The 17,817-nt window shown below is 39.7% G+C and overlaps 2 protein-coding genes across 5 annotated transcripts; one reads left to right on the forward strand and one right to left on the reverse strand.

Annotated features, from left to right (window-relative positions):
* Positions 1-315: 315 nt before the first annotated feature.
* Positions 316-11,271, reverse strand: LOC125983397 (choline transporter-like protein 2). 4 transcript variants are annotated; one of them, XM_049744595.2, is made up of 22 exons: positions 11,085-11,270; positions 6,183-6,231; positions 6,021-6,094; positions 5,872-5,956; positions 5,704-5,788; positions 5,503-5,616; positions 5,340-5,400; positions 5,141-5,264; positions 4,964-5,047; positions 4,763-4,875; positions 4,226-4,357; positions 4,061-4,160; positions 3,868-3,960; positions 3,674-3,758; positions 3,341-3,603; positions 3,110-3,204; positions 2,824-2,927; positions 2,675-2,748; positions 2,521-2,591; positions 2,251-2,339; positions 2,075-2,159; positions 316-875 (listed from the first exon to the last, which is right to left on the reverse strand). In XM_049744595.2, the coding sequence occupies exons 1-22, from the start codon at positions 11,128-11,130 to the stop codon at positions 769-771; spliced, it is 2,133 nt and encodes a 710-aa protein (XP_049600552.1). In that variant the 5' UTR covers positions 11,131-11,270; the 3' UTR covers positions 316-768. The 4 variants fall into 4 exon arrangements, with proteins under 4 accessions (XP_049600552.1, XP_049600553.1, XP_049600550.1 ...); XM_049744596.2 differs by lacking the exon at positions 11,085-11,270 and adding an exon at positions 7,340-7,747; XM_049744593.2 differs by lacking the exon at positions 316-875 and adding an exon at positions 965-1,628 and having other exon boundaries at positions 11,085-11,271.
* An 811-nt stretch (positions 11,272-12,082) lies between these two features.
* On the forward strand, positions 12,083-15,440 carry LOC125983564 (glutaryl-CoA dehydrogenase, mitochondrial). The gene is made up of 12 exons (XM_049744925.1): positions 12,083-12,242; positions 12,625-12,740; positions 12,842-12,871; positions 12,960-13,100; positions 13,205-13,267; positions 13,361-13,531; positions 13,627-13,756; positions 14,088-14,304; positions 14,370-14,473; positions 14,555-14,680; positions 14,742-14,902; positions 14,995-15,440. The coding sequence occupies exons 2-12, from the start codon at positions 12,641-12,643 to the stop codon at positions 15,066-15,068; spliced, it is 1,317 nt and encodes a 438-aa protein (XP_049600882.1). The 5' UTR covers positions 12,083-12,242; positions 12,625-12,640; the 3' UTR covers positions 15,069-15,440.
* Positions 15,441-17,817: the final 2,377 nt, after the last annotated feature.

Genomic DNA, 17,817 nt, shown 5'->3' on the forward strand with positions numbered 1-17,817 from the left:
CGTAAGAGCTCCACTCAGGTGTTCTCCATGGAGACTAGAGTGAAAGCCACCCCTCACTGACCGGCAGGCTTTATTAATCACTCGAGACTGATGACGCACAATTGCTGAGAAAAGCAACCTCGTGTGAGGTGAGTCCTAAATTATCAGTCAAGAGTGCAAACAAAATAAAGTCACAATAAATCCTGGAGCACACATGAGGCTCATGAGACGCTTGTAACCCTTAGTAGGTCGAGTTCTATCTTACAGCATGTACAATAAAAATAAATATTCCTTATTTGTATCCTTTCTCATTGAAATGCATGAAAAAAAAAAAGATTGATGTACAAAACATTTATTTCAAAAATATTTGCAAGCCATACACAAACATGTCATTGGCTTTGGTGTTACTTAAAAAAAATGACACATTTTCACACAAAAATAATGAAGGTAATAACTACTAAGTATGAAACAGTTTTCTTTATAGCTTACCTTCATGTACCTATGAAATATGGAAAAATATACATGATGCTATTTTGAAAAAAGTACAAATGTGTTTACTGCACTGCAAATATACAACAAGCTTCAACATTGTTAAACTCCGAAAGCTGTATAATAAATAACTGATATATCGTTAAGTCTCTTAAATCCTTAAAAATACTCCCTCTTTCTAACAAAAATGTGCACCTGAGGGCTTCTGAGAAGCAACTGGATTTTTTTTTTTGGTGCTCTGATTCCAATTACCAATCACACCACAAGTACGCCATCGCTGCTAGCAGAGAAGGACATGCTCTACTGAGCTGGTGCACCCTTGTTCTTCTTGTTCAGGACTTTGCGGAGGCTCTCGGGCATGAGGTATGGCCTCTCCGGGCTTCCATCATTCCTCTCAAGATCCTCCACTGAAGAGAGACAAAAAAAAACCATGTTCACTCTGACATTACTAGAATTAGGTGTTTACTTCAAAACATGACATTTTTAGAATCCTGAATTTTGTTGCAATAAATTCTGCTTTATTATATAACAAGTACATTGGCAAACATGTTGAAAGGGGTTACCATCAAACTAGGTAGATTCACAGTTAAAAACTCAAAACGCTAACAGTACAAAGTAAAATCAAGCTTCTAGGTCATCAGTCGTTAGTACAGGTCAATTATTTTCGAAAAGTTTTTAATTCTCCATTCTAAACCTTTACGTTCAAAGATGCATTGAGAAGATCGTTAAATTAGGAAAGTAGGCACGTAAGTGGTATCAAATGGCTACTGGCCTGCAGCGTGAATACATAACAGCCAATCACATTGAACACTCCAGGAAAATGGAGACATGGCAACGGAACTAGTATTCAGCGTTCGAGAAACTTCCCTGTTTTGGAGTACCTTGCCACTTCTGAGCGTGCTTGGGAGACCTAAGGCTCAAAAAGAGACCCGTCTTCTAAGTTTCAAATGAAAAAAACTCGAAACATTTTTCTTAATCGAGAAATTTCCTGTCTATGAAAGCTGTGTCCTCAAACATTTTCCCCCCATTGGTTTCTTGATCCTGCAGGAGAGCAGAAGATGGTGGACCCTCCGAGTTGTTCTTCCAGAGAATCTCACGGAGAGAAGCGGACATGTAATAAGGCCTCGCAGCTGAACCGTCATTACGCTCCAGGTCTTCACCTTTATTTGCGTGTGAGTTTGTATATAAAAAAAAAATGTGTGCGGGTTAGTGAATGGATGAGATTTTTAGTTATGAAGGTGAGACGGTGTTAATTGGCAGGGGGAAAAAAATGGGGAGGGGAATACGATGAGGGTGGGGAGGTAGAGACAAAAAGAGAAAAGTCAGATAGCAAGCAAGCAAGCAAAAAAGTCACCAAAAATCACATTTTGAAGACTTTTGTAAGCCACAGAATGAAAGTAGTTTCATTAATAGCTTCCCGGTTAAGACACCCGTTTTCATGCGGACAGCCCAACACCAAAAACAAAGCAAGGGCAAAGTTCTGATCAAGTTCTGAACGACCCGAAAACATTTTGTTTACTGCTCAAAATACAGAAATCGTTATTTTTGATGTACCGTTTCATTCAGTGTGTCATTGTTAGGTGACCGGTGAGGAGGTTCTACTCACAGAAGCAGAGGAACAGTGTGTCCACGCACATAGCGTAGACGCTGAAGAATCCATGGGCAATCAGATAAGAGCCAACCACTACAGTCTAATCATCATCAGGAAAAAAAAAAAAAAAACATTACAACTATTGCATCATCATTTATTGACTATTATGTAAAGTGTATTTCATGACTCACCAGGATGGGTACCCAGTAGTAGTGGAGATGAGGGGCGGTGTCCTCAAAGGCCTTCACTCTCCCAGAGAAGAAGAAAAATGCAAAGACCCCTGTAGAAATAAGTCCCACAATGACATCATTGTCTTTTCCTGCTTGGGGGCTCTTTCATCAAGATCAATGAGTTCTGATGTTGTGAGGTCAAACTAGAAGTTATACAATCGGCATGTGGTTTGAAAGCCTGGGGGGAAATTTCTAATCAAGCGTGAAGAACACCGGACGACAAACACTCACCCACGAGCCCGACAATGAGCAGTTTGCCCAAAAACAAGAGGAAATCCGTCACTTTGTCCAACACCGCCACCCTAAGAAACACAATTAAGAAATTTTAGAACAACACTGAAGTGGATTTAAAAAAAGAAATTTGGAATAGTAAAAAAGCATGAACCTAATTATATTCCTCATGAGCAGGAAGAAGGCATCTCTGGCAGCTGTGCAGAAGTTCTTGCCATATATCGCCACCTAGTGGCCAAATGTGGGACAACGTCTTATTAAAAAGCCAAAAAGTCAAGTCAGTTTAAAATACAGATAACTCACCATAATGTAGGCGTTTCTGTTTAAGAACTTGATGCATTTCTCCAGGCACCAAAAGCAGCACTTCATACAGCACAGGAGGAATCTGGTGAACTTATTATGGGCTCCTGGAAGGGACATAAGAGTCCAACATGGAATGTGTAATTTCTGCAAGGCCTTTTTTCTAAAAAAATAATAATAAAATGCTAGATAGCAAAAGACGTAGGCGGAATCAAAACAAAAATGAATCATGCACAAGACATGCCCAGTTCAGTATGTAATAGTACAAAGTCTTCACAAACTAACTGACCTTTAAGTTTATGATCCAGATACTCCAGCAGAACTCGAATGATCTGGATGATTGAAAGGATCAGGGAGCCAAAAGCCAAGGTTCCTGTGTGATACCTAAAATAGTATTCCAGTCAAATAAAAGGAAAATACACAATAATAAAATTAAACAAAATAAAAATATTTAAAAAAAAAACAATAAAATTAAAAAAAAAAAAAAATTTAAAAAAATAAATAAAAAAAACACACACACCTGAGAGATCTCCCGAGAGAAGAAAATATTGGGAAAGTAGGTATGTCGGCCGGCTTGGCAAAAGCCCAGTAGTAGGAGGCAAAAGCCCCCGCCAACGTCATCTGTCCCAGCGCCGTGACAAAGTTGGCACACCAAAAGAAAAGAAAGACGTTGTAGAACTGCAAGCCGATCAGGTATTTGTGGTAAACAGTCTCTCCCCCGTAGAAGGCAAAAAGGCACTCGGAGTCCGGGCACTGAGATTTCATGGCCGTGCTCGAGTAGTTCTGTGCGCACAAAAAAAAAAAAATTAATTCATTGACAGACGTAAACATAAAAATCATTTCAGCAACTCACAGCTGGATCGCACGTTTTCCTCGAGTGTTCACACGCCGACTCGTTGAACACTTTGTAGACTGGTTCGTTTGAAGTCGACAGGAAACTGAACGGCTATGTCAAGGACAACTTCTTTTCAGGGGTCAGGCCAACGAAAACTCGACTTCCTGTCAAATATTTTGCGTGGGAAATTGAGGTGGGACCAAAAAGGATACACTGCGGTGGTGGCCCAGTAAGCGATGACTATAGCCAAAAGGAGAAAAGTGAACAGTGGGTAGAGGAGAGAACACATCACATGTCCAATCGCCCTGTAAACACAATATCGTTATTTCTACTCTTTCAAATTATTGACCAAGTCTCTGGCGGGTGGGCGAGCGGCGGCGAAATGTTTCAAAAGCGATCTCTTACTTGCTGGCTTCTTTGATGAGTGCAATGGCAATGAGAAGCCGTTTCCTGAGGAAGATGAGTAGAAGGATGATGATGACTTCCACGATGGCGAGAATGATCACTAAAAAGGTAGAAGAGCAATGGTGGTGAGAATTTGTAATTTACATCCATTTCTGTTGATCTTACTGAAGGCCAGCCAGGTCTGTCTGATCTGAAGGTAGACTGTGAAGTCTGTCTGGAAGCCGAGATCCTGGAGGGTCACATCGGCTCCAGGTCTTCCCTTCAGGGCAGCGTACTCCATATAGCAGTGGAAGATACCTTCATTAAGAAATAAAATACTCACTGTAATTTTATGTACAGTATAAGCCGTGCAGGTTATTTGAGTTTTTTTGAAAAGGAAGTAAAAATGAAGAACTGAGAACATATGTGGGAAATGAGACTAATTTAGACCAGGAGGAGGAAATTATGGATAATAATAATCATTTATTTGGGGTTACTCGGAGGCATGTTGCCGACGCAACATGATGAATTAGGAAGTGAAAGGTTGCTTGCACTTTCAAAAACATTCGGGTTCACATTAATATAGAATTTACTTAGGGGTGTGTAGACTTTTTATATCAGCTCTGTTGTGACTATTAAGTTTGTATATAATAGTTTATGATATAAATACATTTCTGTACACTCATATGTAGTATGGATAGATATGAATTTATCAAATCTTACCATATCCAATCACTATGATCACCAAGGCTACCATGACCCAGACCATAATCCCTGCCAGGAAGCGGAGGAGGACGATGAAGACCAGGCTGAGGACTGTAGCAATAACCAAACCTCTGGAAAGAGCCAAGCGTTTAAGCAGATAAGTAAAAAAGGAAGCTAACACAATCTGGTTTTAGCAGACATTTGGAAAAAGAATCTTACATCAGGATCCAGTACCAAGACTGCGTGTAATCCTCAAAGATTTTCATGACCACCTGGCGAGCTTCTATGACCACAGTTGCATTCCTGTGGAAGAAAATAGCTTTGAGCTTACATGATTTGTAGCATTTAGATCATATCCTAATTTAAATCATTTAAAAAAATAATTCCAGCACTCACTTCACTCCATCTACGAGATCCTTGGCATCTCTAATTTTTCCAGTTCCATCATCAAAGTGAGAGTTATTTCCCACAAGTATCACTCCTCCTTTTTGACCCAAAGCCGGGAAGCACCTACGGGTGACTGAAAGGAAAGTCAATGAGTGTAAACATTTTTTTTTTTAAAGGGAGATGTGACAAAATATGAGATGAAACTCACAAGATTTGCTGGGGGTCAGCATGGCAGGACAAAGGCCTAACTTGAGAATTTGGGTGACAGCCTGAAACATTTTTCAAACTGGTCAGACAGTCTGTGAGGGACCGTTTAGAACCATATTTCATGAACAACCTTAAAGGTGAAAATTTAATTCCATGAAACCCACCATTGAGTTAGTCACGCCTTCCTTGCAGAAGTTCTTGTAGTAGTCAAAGTCTTTTCTACTGGCGTGAGCGTTGATCAATGTCATGAATCTATCAGGGCACTTCTCCACACACATCTAATGAGGGAAGAAGAAGAAATGTGCTCATCATTGCTGAAAATACACTAAGCTGTCATAAAAGTTGCAAAGTAGACAAAAAAAAACCTGTGTGGTTGGACACTGGAACTCCAGCAGCACCACGGGGCTGGCACACTTCATGATGTTGAAGTAGAATAACAGTGGCTTCTTCCTGATCAAGAGAACCCAAAAAAAAAAACAATGTTCACATTCACTGTGCGCCATTTCCACAGATTCCAAAAGTGACTGACTCACTCAAGAGGGGTGCCAGCCTGCCCGCAGAACTCGCCTCGGCTGTCCGTGGGATAGATCACCTTCCTGGGGTCACCCTGAGACCAAGCTTTAAAAAAAAAAAGAAAATTCAATATATTGTCCATGCAAAAAAATATTTTAATTTTCCTTACCAAGTATTCCCACTCCAATATAACATACTATGGCAACAATGAAGAGAATGCAGCACACAATGTCTGTGCAGCTCCTGGAGACAAGAGAAATATTTAGAGGATTTGGGATTTAAAAAAAAAAAAAAAAAATCATCCAATAAAATCTTATCATTCCCCGCTCACCTCTTCTGGAGCGGGCCCTTGAATGTAGGATCATACTTTCTCGGCTCTCCTGTAAAACAGATCAGAGTTGATTCAGTCTCAGAGGAAACTCGCTTACATAACATTGTTGCATTGTAAAATAGTCCCATAAAAACAAAAACACACTCTTTGTATAATCAACTAAAACAAGAGGGGGGGGGGGATGTTTAAAAAAGGAAATTGATTTAGGCGGTCATAACAGTCTTCCTCCCATTTTCCCAATAGGCAGACAGACACGCCTGGCAACCCAGCAAATTCCTCCCTAGTGACTAAGCGCGAGCAAAAGCAGAGAAAGAAGGAGTCCATGGAACCTGGATGGCCACTAGAGGTCGCCAAATCCTTTGTTGTAATACGTTTTAAACATGTCAATGGAGTTGCTTGTCAATATATTTTGAAAAGACTGAAAATAGCTACAAGAAAAATAACAAACACGGAAGGTATTAATTTCAACAATGTCACATTAGTAAATTAGCTGGATAGTATTTAAATTTGTACTTGTTTGATGAAGCTCAATATGAGTGTTTACCCTTGTTCTTAAGTTTCACTGTAGTGTAAATTCAAAAGTGCCATGAAGACTTCAATGGGAAAGCACACATTTCCATTTCTTATTTGACAACAGAGGAAGCATAACTACCACAAAAAGAGAAGTGCATTTGTTTTCAGATGATGATGACAAAACAAAATATTTGATTGCAAGCAGAAATGGATCACAGTCTAGCCCAACAACAATATGTCTGCATATCAATTATGGATGCTTTTAAGGGGATTAATGCTGCAGCAAGCATTTATGAGAGAGGCTCTTCGAGAAACCACTTCCTAAAACATTGAGTGCTTCTTGTTGTCAGTATACGCAACGATACCATAGCGTTGATTCAGGTCAGAGGAATGGGGCCTAACTAGCTTCAATCAAATCCAGCCGTTTCAGTATATTTCCAAAACTTTAGATTCATTTGAATGTATAAATTGTAAAACATGTGGGTCACACCTTGGATACTCAGCAGGACACCCCTAAACAAAACGGAAACTTTGTTACGTCTCCTCCGGTATCGCTCGAAACATTGAACGGCAGGTAGACCATTTGAAAAGAAATGTAAAATACTTCAAGGCTAACTTGAAACTTGAGCCGGAAGGGTAATTACCATGCTTTCCATAAAATTCTCCTTCCTCTGGCATCTTGAAATTCCTTTCTGTGGCTTATGTTGTTCTTATGTAGTTTCCCTTCCAAGGACACTTAACTGGCGATTTTTTTTCACCCCTACTTGTGTCGTTTCTCAAAAAGCGAGGAGACGTGAGGATCGCGTGGGTAGAAACCAGTCTAACCTGTCCTTGTACGCCTGGCCAGTCTCCACCTTCCTCATGCCCCCCTTTCCTTCTCCGCCTCACCTTGTTTATCCTGCAACAATTCCCAATGAGTGTTCCCACCTGTGTATCTCCTCCCACTTCTAAAAACAAACTGGCTTCTTGTTGCTGGACCCCTGAGATTAGAGAAACTAAACTCATCTGCAGGAAGTCTGGGAGGGGACTCAGAAGAGGCGTGTCAGGGTGAAAGAATGGGTGGAAACTTGTGGTATATAAAAGCGAGGGAAGGGAAAAATAAAATGTTGTGTTATTGGAAACATGTGTTTTCCAAAATCCAGGGGAAATTTGGACTTTTTAAATTCAAGTGTTATCATGTGCAAGTTTCATTTTTTGTTGGAGTCAGAAAGATGAGAAGTCATGATTTTAACAAAGAGCCCACAGTGTGACAAAATGGATATTTATAACAGATGATGACGTAACGGAGCACGACAGAATTTTTCCATTCCTTTTGTTTTGGTTGAGAGATTCACCCTCACATGGACGAACCAGTCCCAGCGATATTTTCAATGGTGGGGATGCAAAGTGGTGACTGTGGTAACAGTTTTAATCTGCTAAAAGCTCTCCACAGGAGGCTAATCCGATTCCACGTTTTGAAACCAGACAACTTGCGAAAAACTTAATTGAATTATCCGCAAATGTCATTTCCCACCAGTGTGTGAGCTTTGATAATGTAATAATAATGCAATTTTCATTTACAATTGTGATGCAATACATGCAAACAAATGTGTTTGAAATTTAAAAGGTATTTCTTTGGAAAGGGGAAATTACGTCAAGTTTACGGAAAGTCCTCCTTTTCACAATTTGTTACAACCAACACGCTCATCAGTGAGTAATTCTAAGCCACGGCGTACAGTATATTTTTGTTTACCCTACTGAGGATAAGCAGAAAAAAAAAAACGGATGGATGGGTGGCATGCAGTTACAGCTGAGCTGCTGTGTCATCGTTTCTTCCTGACCACTTCCGATATCCCAATGGCGAGCCCAGCCTTTGTTATTGTAGTCTTCAGTGGGCACTTATCCAACTTAATCCTTCACTTAATATTGGACCCAGCACAATAAAAAAATAAATTAAAAAAAATTGGAGATGCTGGCCCAGTGTACAACATATTACATCCTTCATGGAGTGAAACAAAAAGATGGAATCAATAGTATTAGCAAAGCTAATGAAAACATTTATTCATTACATTTGTGTTTGACTGCAGTAGAGCGGAAATGTCTATTTAACTTCATTCCGCATTTTTAGTTTCATGGCTAAAAAAAAAGTCACCACCTGGATTCAGTCAAGCAAATACATTTCATTGTTTCCAGTACAATAATTAACCACTTTTTATTTGTGAAAATAATGTATCTATTTTTTTCACTGCTTTTAACACCTAGTTTGTCTTTCGTTTGATGCAAACTATAAATATTGGACTCGAGAGCAATGGAAAAAATTGTTGTGGTTTAGATCCCATCGTGTCATGATCCATCTATAGCTCTCTCTTCTCAATGTAAATAAAAGTATCACGCTTAACTAGTTGGCAAGAACCCCAGTAGCTAACTCACATGATCTGGGTTATTAAAGGCAGCAGCACTATAAAATGGAAAACAGGTGGCTTCACTTATGGAGGGATTCTTACTTGTTTGTTATGGGGGGGTAAAGAATTAAACATTCTGCACACACAAGCTTTTACAAACGACACAAGAAGGAAGGTCAGGGAGAATTTGAATCCCGTTTCAAAGCGCTCGTCTAAATATGGCGTCTAATTACAGCTCATCTGAAGCAGGGCATGGCTGCTACAGATCCTGTCATTGTGGTATTCTTTTTTTTTATATATATATATAGCGGAAATTACCACAGCTCTGAACGATTGAAAAGATTTCTTCAGTTTGATATGTTCAACATTGTGGGCACTGGGTAGTTTGGCAGTTTTCCAACTGAGTGTAAAAATTGGCCAGTATCTGTATTTTTTTTTTTTTTTTTACTCTGGTTCAAGAATAACAAAAGTCATACTCCAACTTCTAAAAATGACTCGAAACCTCTAAAGCGCTTAAACTCATTTTATTTTAATGTGTGCTTTAACTATTGCTTACTAGTTTTTCAAACTTTTTTTTAAAATCCTAGAATTTTTTTTCTTTAATAGCAACTTGAGGAAACAATAGTGTAGTATGTTTCAATAATTAATCAAAAATTACACTGCATGATGTCTATGTTATAAAGCTTATGAGTCATGCCTTCATTAAATCTTAAAGCCGCACATTCAAAACTTCATAATGTCTTTGAAAAAACAAAGTACTCAAAGTAAAGCAAAAATTAAACATTTCTTGTACATAGAGTTTGGCTCAAAGACAATTTGAATAAATAAAATATTCAAGGTCTATTAGTAGATGAAAGAGACGTCTCCTCAGGATCATAGACGTGATCAGCGTACATTATGTCACTAACTACATGCTGCGTTTGAAAAATAAGCCTTGCAAAAGCACTCTCAGCAAACTGTGCTCTTATTTAAATTCTTGGACACATTTTTTGATAAGATAAGGTACAGCAGGGGAGCAGACCAGATGATGACTAGTTTGTATACCACTTAAGGGTTGCAAAATATTGGTAAAATTATCCATGCCTAAACTAAGTACTTGAAAACCTCAAGGTTCTCTGGCTATTGAAAAGGGCTTTCATTTGATTCATTTTTTTTTTAATAAATGCTTCTCCATGAATACTTCTTATTCTGAGTACTAGATGAATCAAATGTATTTTGTCATTGTATTTAGTCATCATAGCTGGTCATGGCGTTTTTGTTGCACCGCGTGACTTGAAAGAATGACTCAAAAATTTAAGTCACATTTTCCAAGAAATCTGAAGACACATCATCAACATATTGAGATATGGACTAGAAGTATCTGAAACCTTGATATCATCTTTTAGTCCTCACATGCATAATAAACACTCTTGTATAGTATATAAATACACGATACATTAATCTCTATGGCACGTATGTTTATAAACGTATAATTACTGCAGAATAAGACAAGAACTGGAACAAAGGCGCAGCTAGCTGTGGGAAAAAAAAGTACCTTCTCCCCATGTTGAGGTTTTTTTTTTTTTTTAATAAGCTGGGCTGCACCCTTTACAATACTGGTCAGCTAAGTTGACTGCCATACCAATGTGAGGAATGTGGCAGCAACTGGACAAGCAAAGGATATTGTTTTAGGACACTGAGCTTCACAACATGGATGGCACACCAGCAACATCATTTCAAAATCTATAATCCTGCATTTAATTTTTAAGTAGTGTGAAAACAGTTGTTTACTATCACTGTATTTGCACATATACACCGCACGAGTGAAAGTGTTCCGATTATTGTCAGCTAGCTGGCGGAAGTAATAATCGAGCACATGGCATGATCATGAAATTTTTGCATTTATTGACGTAATTTTATGGAAGAATGCCGCAATGCAATGTGGCTTTGTTTGGAGTAGCTAACGTAAAGTCCCGTTGGCTATCAAAATGTTGGAGCATCAAAGCAGCGCATAAATAAACGAAGTTACCGTATTTCGTTGTCTCTTGAAGTTCCATTGTGTCTGAATAATTCATGTCACACCAAATGGCTCTGGGCGACGACTTGAGTGTATTTACAGCCTTTGGGAGTGGTGGTCGTCAAGGATCTGTGTCCATTTAAACACAGGGTAAAAGTCCGCTCCAAAAATCTTGACTGCCCTACTACCGTTTAAAGGGGTCTTGCCCCAACAAGAATCCCGACCAATCGCAACAGAGTGTGCAATTGATTGACGTGACGCTCGGCGAATAAGCATCAAGAAGTGGGACGTAATGGTGTTTCGCGTCTTCATAACAATACCGTTAAGTGACAGAAGCAGAAATGGTTGGAGCTACTGTACTATGGCTGTCTTTTTTTTTTTCTTTTCAACATTCTTAATTTCTGTTTGACACTACAGCATGGCTATTAAACACGCGCAGAAAAGAGATTTATTTTGGTTTTATGTTTACAAATCAGCAGTAATATGACGCGAAAAATGGCCCCACCCTCAAGTGGTGAGATGGCATATATTTTATTGGCCCAAAAAGTCCCAAGCAACATTAATTATAAATGTAAACTATTCATTTGTAATGTAGACACACCCCTACCATTGCTTGGGTAATTGACTCTGTGCTATGAGTCACGACAGCTTGCAGAGGAAGAAGAGCTATGCGGTTGCCCCATTTAAGCAACATTGGGCCAACCACGTTGATTACAAGTTAAAATTGGGAATAAGCTTGCTCAGTGTCAGTCAGGATGGGCTCCAACTCAACAGTGACCGTTTAAAACGCAACAATGATCGTTCTAAATGTTACAATAATTACCTTGTAAAGTGGATTATTTTTAATAATATACATATATATATTATTTAATACAATTACCTCATGCACATCCAAAACAAATGCGGTACGTGGGTATAACACAGGGTATAACAAAAGTGTTTTTTTTTAAAGACACCTCTATTTATTTTTTTATAATGCCAGTCATATATTATTATGAATTCTTGAAAGAAACACCAAAGCAGCGAGCTCATTTTGTGAATAACAACTTGTAAACAAGTTTAGCCACGACTACATAATGTGACGTCCTTTACGTGATGACGTCATCTGCTGCCCTGTCAAACCAAAACAGAAAAGTGAATTCTGGACAAACGTTTTTCTACTGAAGAAAGGTAATTAAATCTAAAACATATGTGATTGCATATTTTATTTATCCTGAGCATGCAAACTGTACACATAAAACTTAGTCTTTCTTGTTGACAGCAAATGTACGCGCAAGTGTTGTTAGCCAATAGCAACACATTGCATATGCTAGCTGAGTTAGCCGAGCTTGTGTGTTATTATTCAGTCTTCCATTTGGAATATCGGTTAGTAATGTGAATTTAATGGCACCAGTCTTGTAAATATTAAACATTCTAAATTAAGAATTTGTTTTGCCCTAATCGACCAAGGTAAAAGGGTGTAAACACATTCAAGGTTATGGCACTACCTTTGACTGTACCTTGAAGTTCTTCAGCTTATTTTAGGTCATTAAAGACTATTGTGATTTCCTAGGCATTGAATCTCAATCATGGCGCTGAGCAACATGTGTCGCCTTTTGGCCCAACCTCAGCGATGTGCCCTCGTTTGTTTTGCTCGAGCTCAGGGGACTGCAGCGCCTGTTAGATGGGGTAAGTCAACATAGTAAACTTCCAATGACTTTATAACAGTAACCTACCTACACACAGAAACTATACTTACCATTCTTTTGGGGTTGATTTTTTTTTTTCAGATGCAGAGAAGTCCGAAAAGACCAAAGCAAGTATGAGAAGTGGATTATATTTTATGGTTGGGATGAAAAATGTCTTCCAAGGTTTATTCCGGTGTGGTTTTATTTTAAATGCTGACAGCTAAAGTCCAGTTCAACTGGCGTGATGCTCTGGACTTGGAGGGCCTGCTGACAGAGGAGGAGGTGATGATCAGAGATTCTTTTAGAACCTACTGCCAAGACAAACTGATGCCACGTATCGTTTTAGCAAACAGAAATGAAGGTAAAAAACATGCACTATGTAGACGCTAGTATACGTATATCTCGGTAATTTATAACAGTCGAAACCATGAGATCAAGTTGTTTTCTGCCTTTTTTTAATTTCAGTGTTCCACAGAGAAATAGTGTCCGAAATGGGTGAGATGGGTGTCCTGGGTCCAACCATTAAAGGTCAGCCATTTTAAAAATGTCTAACATGAACTATAAGATTTGGTTGCATTTTAATTTGTTCGATTTGTTTCCTATCCTGTTATTGATGTAAAGGTTACGGCTGTGCGGGGACGAGCTACGTGGCCTACGGCTTAATCGCTAGAGAAGTGGAAAGGGTGGACAGCGGTTACCGTTCAGTCATGAGCGTGCAGTCGTCACTAGTGATGCATCCCATCAATGCGTATGGCACTGAGGAGCAGAAGCAGAAGTACCTGCCCAAGCTAGGTAAGAACAAAATATTGGTTGTTGCTAAATTTGCTCTTATTATTTGAAACTGCTTCAGAGTGAATAAATATTTGAAAAAAATCCTGCTTGTTTAGCTCGTGGAGAGATCCTTGGTTGCTTTGGCCTGACTGAGCCAAATCACGGCAGCGACCCAAGCAGCATGGAGACCAGAGCAAAGTACAACCCGTCCAGTCGTACCTACTCCCTCACTGGCTCCAAGACGTGGTGAGTGCTTTTTATTTTTACTATTCTTTTTCCACACAATTTTCCCAGCTGTGGTTATTTTTTTCTGATCTATTTACACTCAGATTTCTGCTCCATGAAAACTCAATGCTGCAGGAATGCTGTAATGTTAACAAATGTCCACAGGGTGGCGGTATTTACCCATGAATTGGTATATTAAAGGATGAAAAGGGAATGATGGTTCCATGGATGACCTATTCAGCATTCTTTTACTTGGTTGCTTGTGTACAGGGTCCAATGAGGGTCAAATATATATTTATAAAGAGTGAGATTGGATTCAATGTGTATTAGAGTAATTCTAAGATGTTCCCAGGATCACCAACTCCCCAGTGGCGGATATTGCGGTGGTGTGGGCAAAATGCGATGACGGGAAGATTCGTGGCTTCATCTTGGAGCGAGGTATGAAAGGCTTTTCCACTCCCAAGATTGAGGGAAAGTTCTCCCTGAGAGCATCTTCCACCGGGATGATCGTCATGGATGAGGTGGAGGTTCCTGAAGAGAACCTTCTTCCCAATGCGACTGGACTTGGGGTGAGTGGAAGGGATACTTTCCTTGTGTGGTATATTTTTATATTGTACAAAAATTTCTTCTCCAGGGTCCATTTGGCTGCTTGAACAACGCTCGTTACGGCATTGCATGGGGGGCTCTTGGGGCGGCAGAGTTCTGCTTCCATGCAGCTCGTCAGTACACGCTTGACAGGTCATTCCTAATGTTTTCTTTGCGTGGACACTTTGTGAGTTAAAGTGACACCAGATTTGTGTTTCTCATTGTCTAAACCAGGATCCAATTTGGAGTGCCACTCGCACGGAATCAGCTAATGCAGAAGAAAATGGCTGACATGTTGACCGAGATCACCATCGGTCTACAGTCTTGTCTGCAGCTGGGAAGACTCATCGATGAGAAAAAGTAAGAGGTTACCAAGCTCTGGTTTTGTCTGAATTGAAGTTACCTACACTGTTTGGACCAGGTCTGCCCCTGAGATGATCTCAATGCTAAAGCGGAACAGCTGCGGTAAAGCGCTGGACATAGCCAGACAGGCCAGAGACATGCTGGGAGGAAACGGCATCGCGGACGAATACCACATCATCCGCCACGTCTTGAACCTGGAGGCCGTCAACACATATGAAGGTGTGGAAGCATCACGGAATTTGTCAACAAATATGTTTTTGCTCATTATTTTCTGGAGATGTTCTTACCACCATCTCCCTTCCCACCCTCAGGTACCCACGATATCCACGCATTGATACTGGGCCGAGCAATCACTGGGCTGCAGTCCTTCACTGTGGACAAATAGAGCCGCATTCTCGTCGCTGCTTTCAACCAATCGGGAGCCTGAAAAGACTGTAGACGTCAATTCTGTAATATGACCGCTGACTATAAAGAGAGATATTTTTGTAATTTGAATAACATCCTGTTTTGTTTAAAAACATGATTCAATTAGGAAGTTGTGACGTGATGATTAGAGTTGCTGTCGGTTACTGATAAGAGATAAAACAGCTCTCCATATCTCAATGTTTGAAATAGAACTGTAATGAACGGTGGTCCGAGATAAGACATGATGCTGTAGCACTTTACTGGTTCCTTTCCTGAGATGATCATGACTCCATGATTCGCTAAAGGTCAAGTTTGCATCAACGCTTTTGAATAAAGAGTATTTTAAAAATTCGTCAGATGTCTAATTATGATATGTAAAAATATTTGGATTAAAATTTAACACCATTTACTTTCAGAACATCCATTAAGTCACTGAGATAAAAGTGAAAAATGTTATGCAAGATTTTGTATAATAAATTAAAAGTCATTCTGCAGGGTTGGGAAATGTGACTCAAAATCAGGAGAGCACATGGCAAATGTTCAAGACGCTTTCTATGATGCAGATGGTAATTACGTAAGTCCACCTGTGGTGTTTTTTTTTTTTACACACTGGGATCATCACCCTGTCCCTCACGAGTGGGCCGAAACGCCAACTAAAGGAAAAACTACATCCCAAAAAATAATCTTCAGTGATTAGCAACTCATCTCTGAAGATCAGGGGGTGGAGCAAGCAGATAAAGACCACCATCCCCTCTGGCTTTATTGCATGTCTGTCTGCCACTTCGAAGTGAAGGGAATTAAAAAGCGACAAATCCCTGGCTGTGCATGTCCTGCATAGTGCATAGCTCTTACGTAAGGAAATTACTTTTCCATTTTTTTGGGGGGGCTTTTCATGTTTAAATGTGAGTCACTGTGACTAATTGTGGCCCAAAAATGACCTGTGTGGGTGATGATGGCGATTTGCTCCATGAAGTCAAGTGTGGGGGAAAAGAAGAGAGCTGTCATCTCCTGCCTACTCGTTAATTTTGTCCCATCCACTCGGATGTGCGCTCAGATACTTAAGATGACAGAATTAATCATCATGGATTAGAAGGTAATCACCACGATGAGCTCAATGGGACTCATAATTGGCCATCTCTGGGCAATTGACATCCTTGGATTAAGCCTAAATCATTTGCATTTTATCAAAAGGGACTTTTTTTTTTTACATCGATTTGAGATGTTCATTGTTAATGATCTCAAAAGGAGATTTAAGACATCAAAAAACTTTACTACATAATTATCAGATTAGATTTTAATGTGATTGGTTAATTATGAACACAGCCACATGCTAGGGCGTGCACACTTGTGCAACCACATTTCAGGTTTGATTTGTATTTTACATGACAAAAAAGCAGGGGTGTGTAGACTTTTGAATGTCCACAGCAGCACTCACTTGTGCGTACGGGACGGAGAATGAAAGCCTGGCTAACTTGAGGGAATTAAGGGCAACGTAAGCCCGTGGTGAGCGGAGGCGTGTTGACGACACGGCGAGAGAGCTGATCGCTCAGTGCCTCTTCTGACTGAGCAGCATCTCACCCGACATACATGGATCTGCATCTCCGACACAAAGGTAAGACTTTTTGGATTAAATAAAATTTGGATTTTTTAGCCTAATCTGACATCTTTTATCCTGGCAGATCCACTTCATGAACAGTGACTTGATTTTTTTTTCTGTGGGACTTAATGTGGAAGGAGCCTGGCTTATTTCCACGTTTGAGTGACAAGGAGAAACATCTTTCCACAATCATGAGCAGTTATAATTTAACCATGTGGAACTCCAGCGCTAATGCCCACGCCTACCCGTATTCCACGTCTTTAGAGGAGCCTATGTACAAGCAGTACAAGCCTGCGGTCAAGGAGCTGATCCCCCTGCCCAAGGCGGTGCTCTACCTGCTCATGGCGGCCCTGGTGGTGGTCGGAGTGGCATATGCCATTATTGGACATCTCATTAAGGATCTGGCCATGGATATTGCAGGTATGTTTGAATATTGAGTATTAATATCCCTGGCAAAGTCAAAATAATATTTTTTCACAAATCTAATCTTCATCGGGTACCTGGAGATGATTTACTGATATTTTCATAGATTAAAAAAATTGCTGTGTGAATATTCAGAAGTTGTTGAACAGAAATGATATGAATGAGTAAAAGTTTAGTATTTTAATATTTAATATTTAGTTTAATATTTGGATCATAGAAGACATATTTATATTATCCGCATACACTTGCTGATACGGCTGTGCTTGCTTATGAAAAAAATATTTTGGTTAGAATTGAAATTACGATTATTCAAATTTTTTTTTTGTACAAAACAAGTTGTAAATGCAATGCAAATGAAATTATTTGAAGCATAAAAAAAATTCATAAAATTAGCTATTCTATTTAATAGTAATCATTTTTTTACCATTATGCCAATTTCTACAATATAGTCATAATTGACTTTCGATTAATTGCACACGATCATGTTCAGATTGCATGCTGGGTCCAGCTGGAAATGAGGACAAGGACCAGGACAACAACTTACAAGGTGTGGCAAGTCACCCCCAACCCCACCCGTTTGCCCACAACGCCTTCCACGTGTGGGACCAGGAGGACGTGGTCATCCCTCTGCCGCTGGACGACAACCCCGAGACCAGCCCGCTCTTGCTAGCCACCCTTCCTTACATCCCCTCTTTCCTCCCACACCTCC

Source organism: Syngnathus scovelli, chromosome 16 (assembly GCF_024217435.2).
Source record: "Syngnathus scovelli strain Florida chromosome 16, RoL_Ssco_1.2, whole genome shotgun sequence".
Lineage (NCBI taxonomy): Eukaryota > Metazoa > Chordata > Actinopteri > Syngnathiformes > Syngnathidae > Syngnathus > Syngnathus scovelli.

Bases quoted from the DNA above. Each gene is read 5' to 3' on its own strand.
- LOC125983397 (XM_049744593.2), bottom strand. From the start codon at position 11,130: ATGAATTATTCAGACACAATGGAACTTCAAGAGACAACGAAATACG. The intron at 6,232-11,084 runs GTAACTTCGTTT...TCTGTTTTACAG, and splicing joins TCAAGAGACAACGAAATACG to GAGAGCCGAGAAAGTATGAT. The intron at 2,340-2,520 runs GTGAGTGTTTGT...TTATTTCTACAG, and splicing joins GCTCATTGTCGGGCTCGTGG to GGGTCTTTGCATTTTTCTTC.
- LOC125983564 (XM_049744925.1), top strand. From the start codon at position 12,641: ATGGCGCTGAGCAACATGTGTCGCCTTTTGGCCCAACCTCAGCGATGT. The intron at 13,268-13,360 runs GTCAGCCATTTT...ATTGATGTAAAG, and splicing joins CCTGGGTCCAACCATTAAAG to GTTACGGCTGTGCGGGGACG. The intron at 14,474-14,554 runs GTCATTCCTAAT...TGTCTAAACCAG, and splicing joins CGTCAGTACACGCTTGACAG to GATCCAATTTGGAGTGCCAC.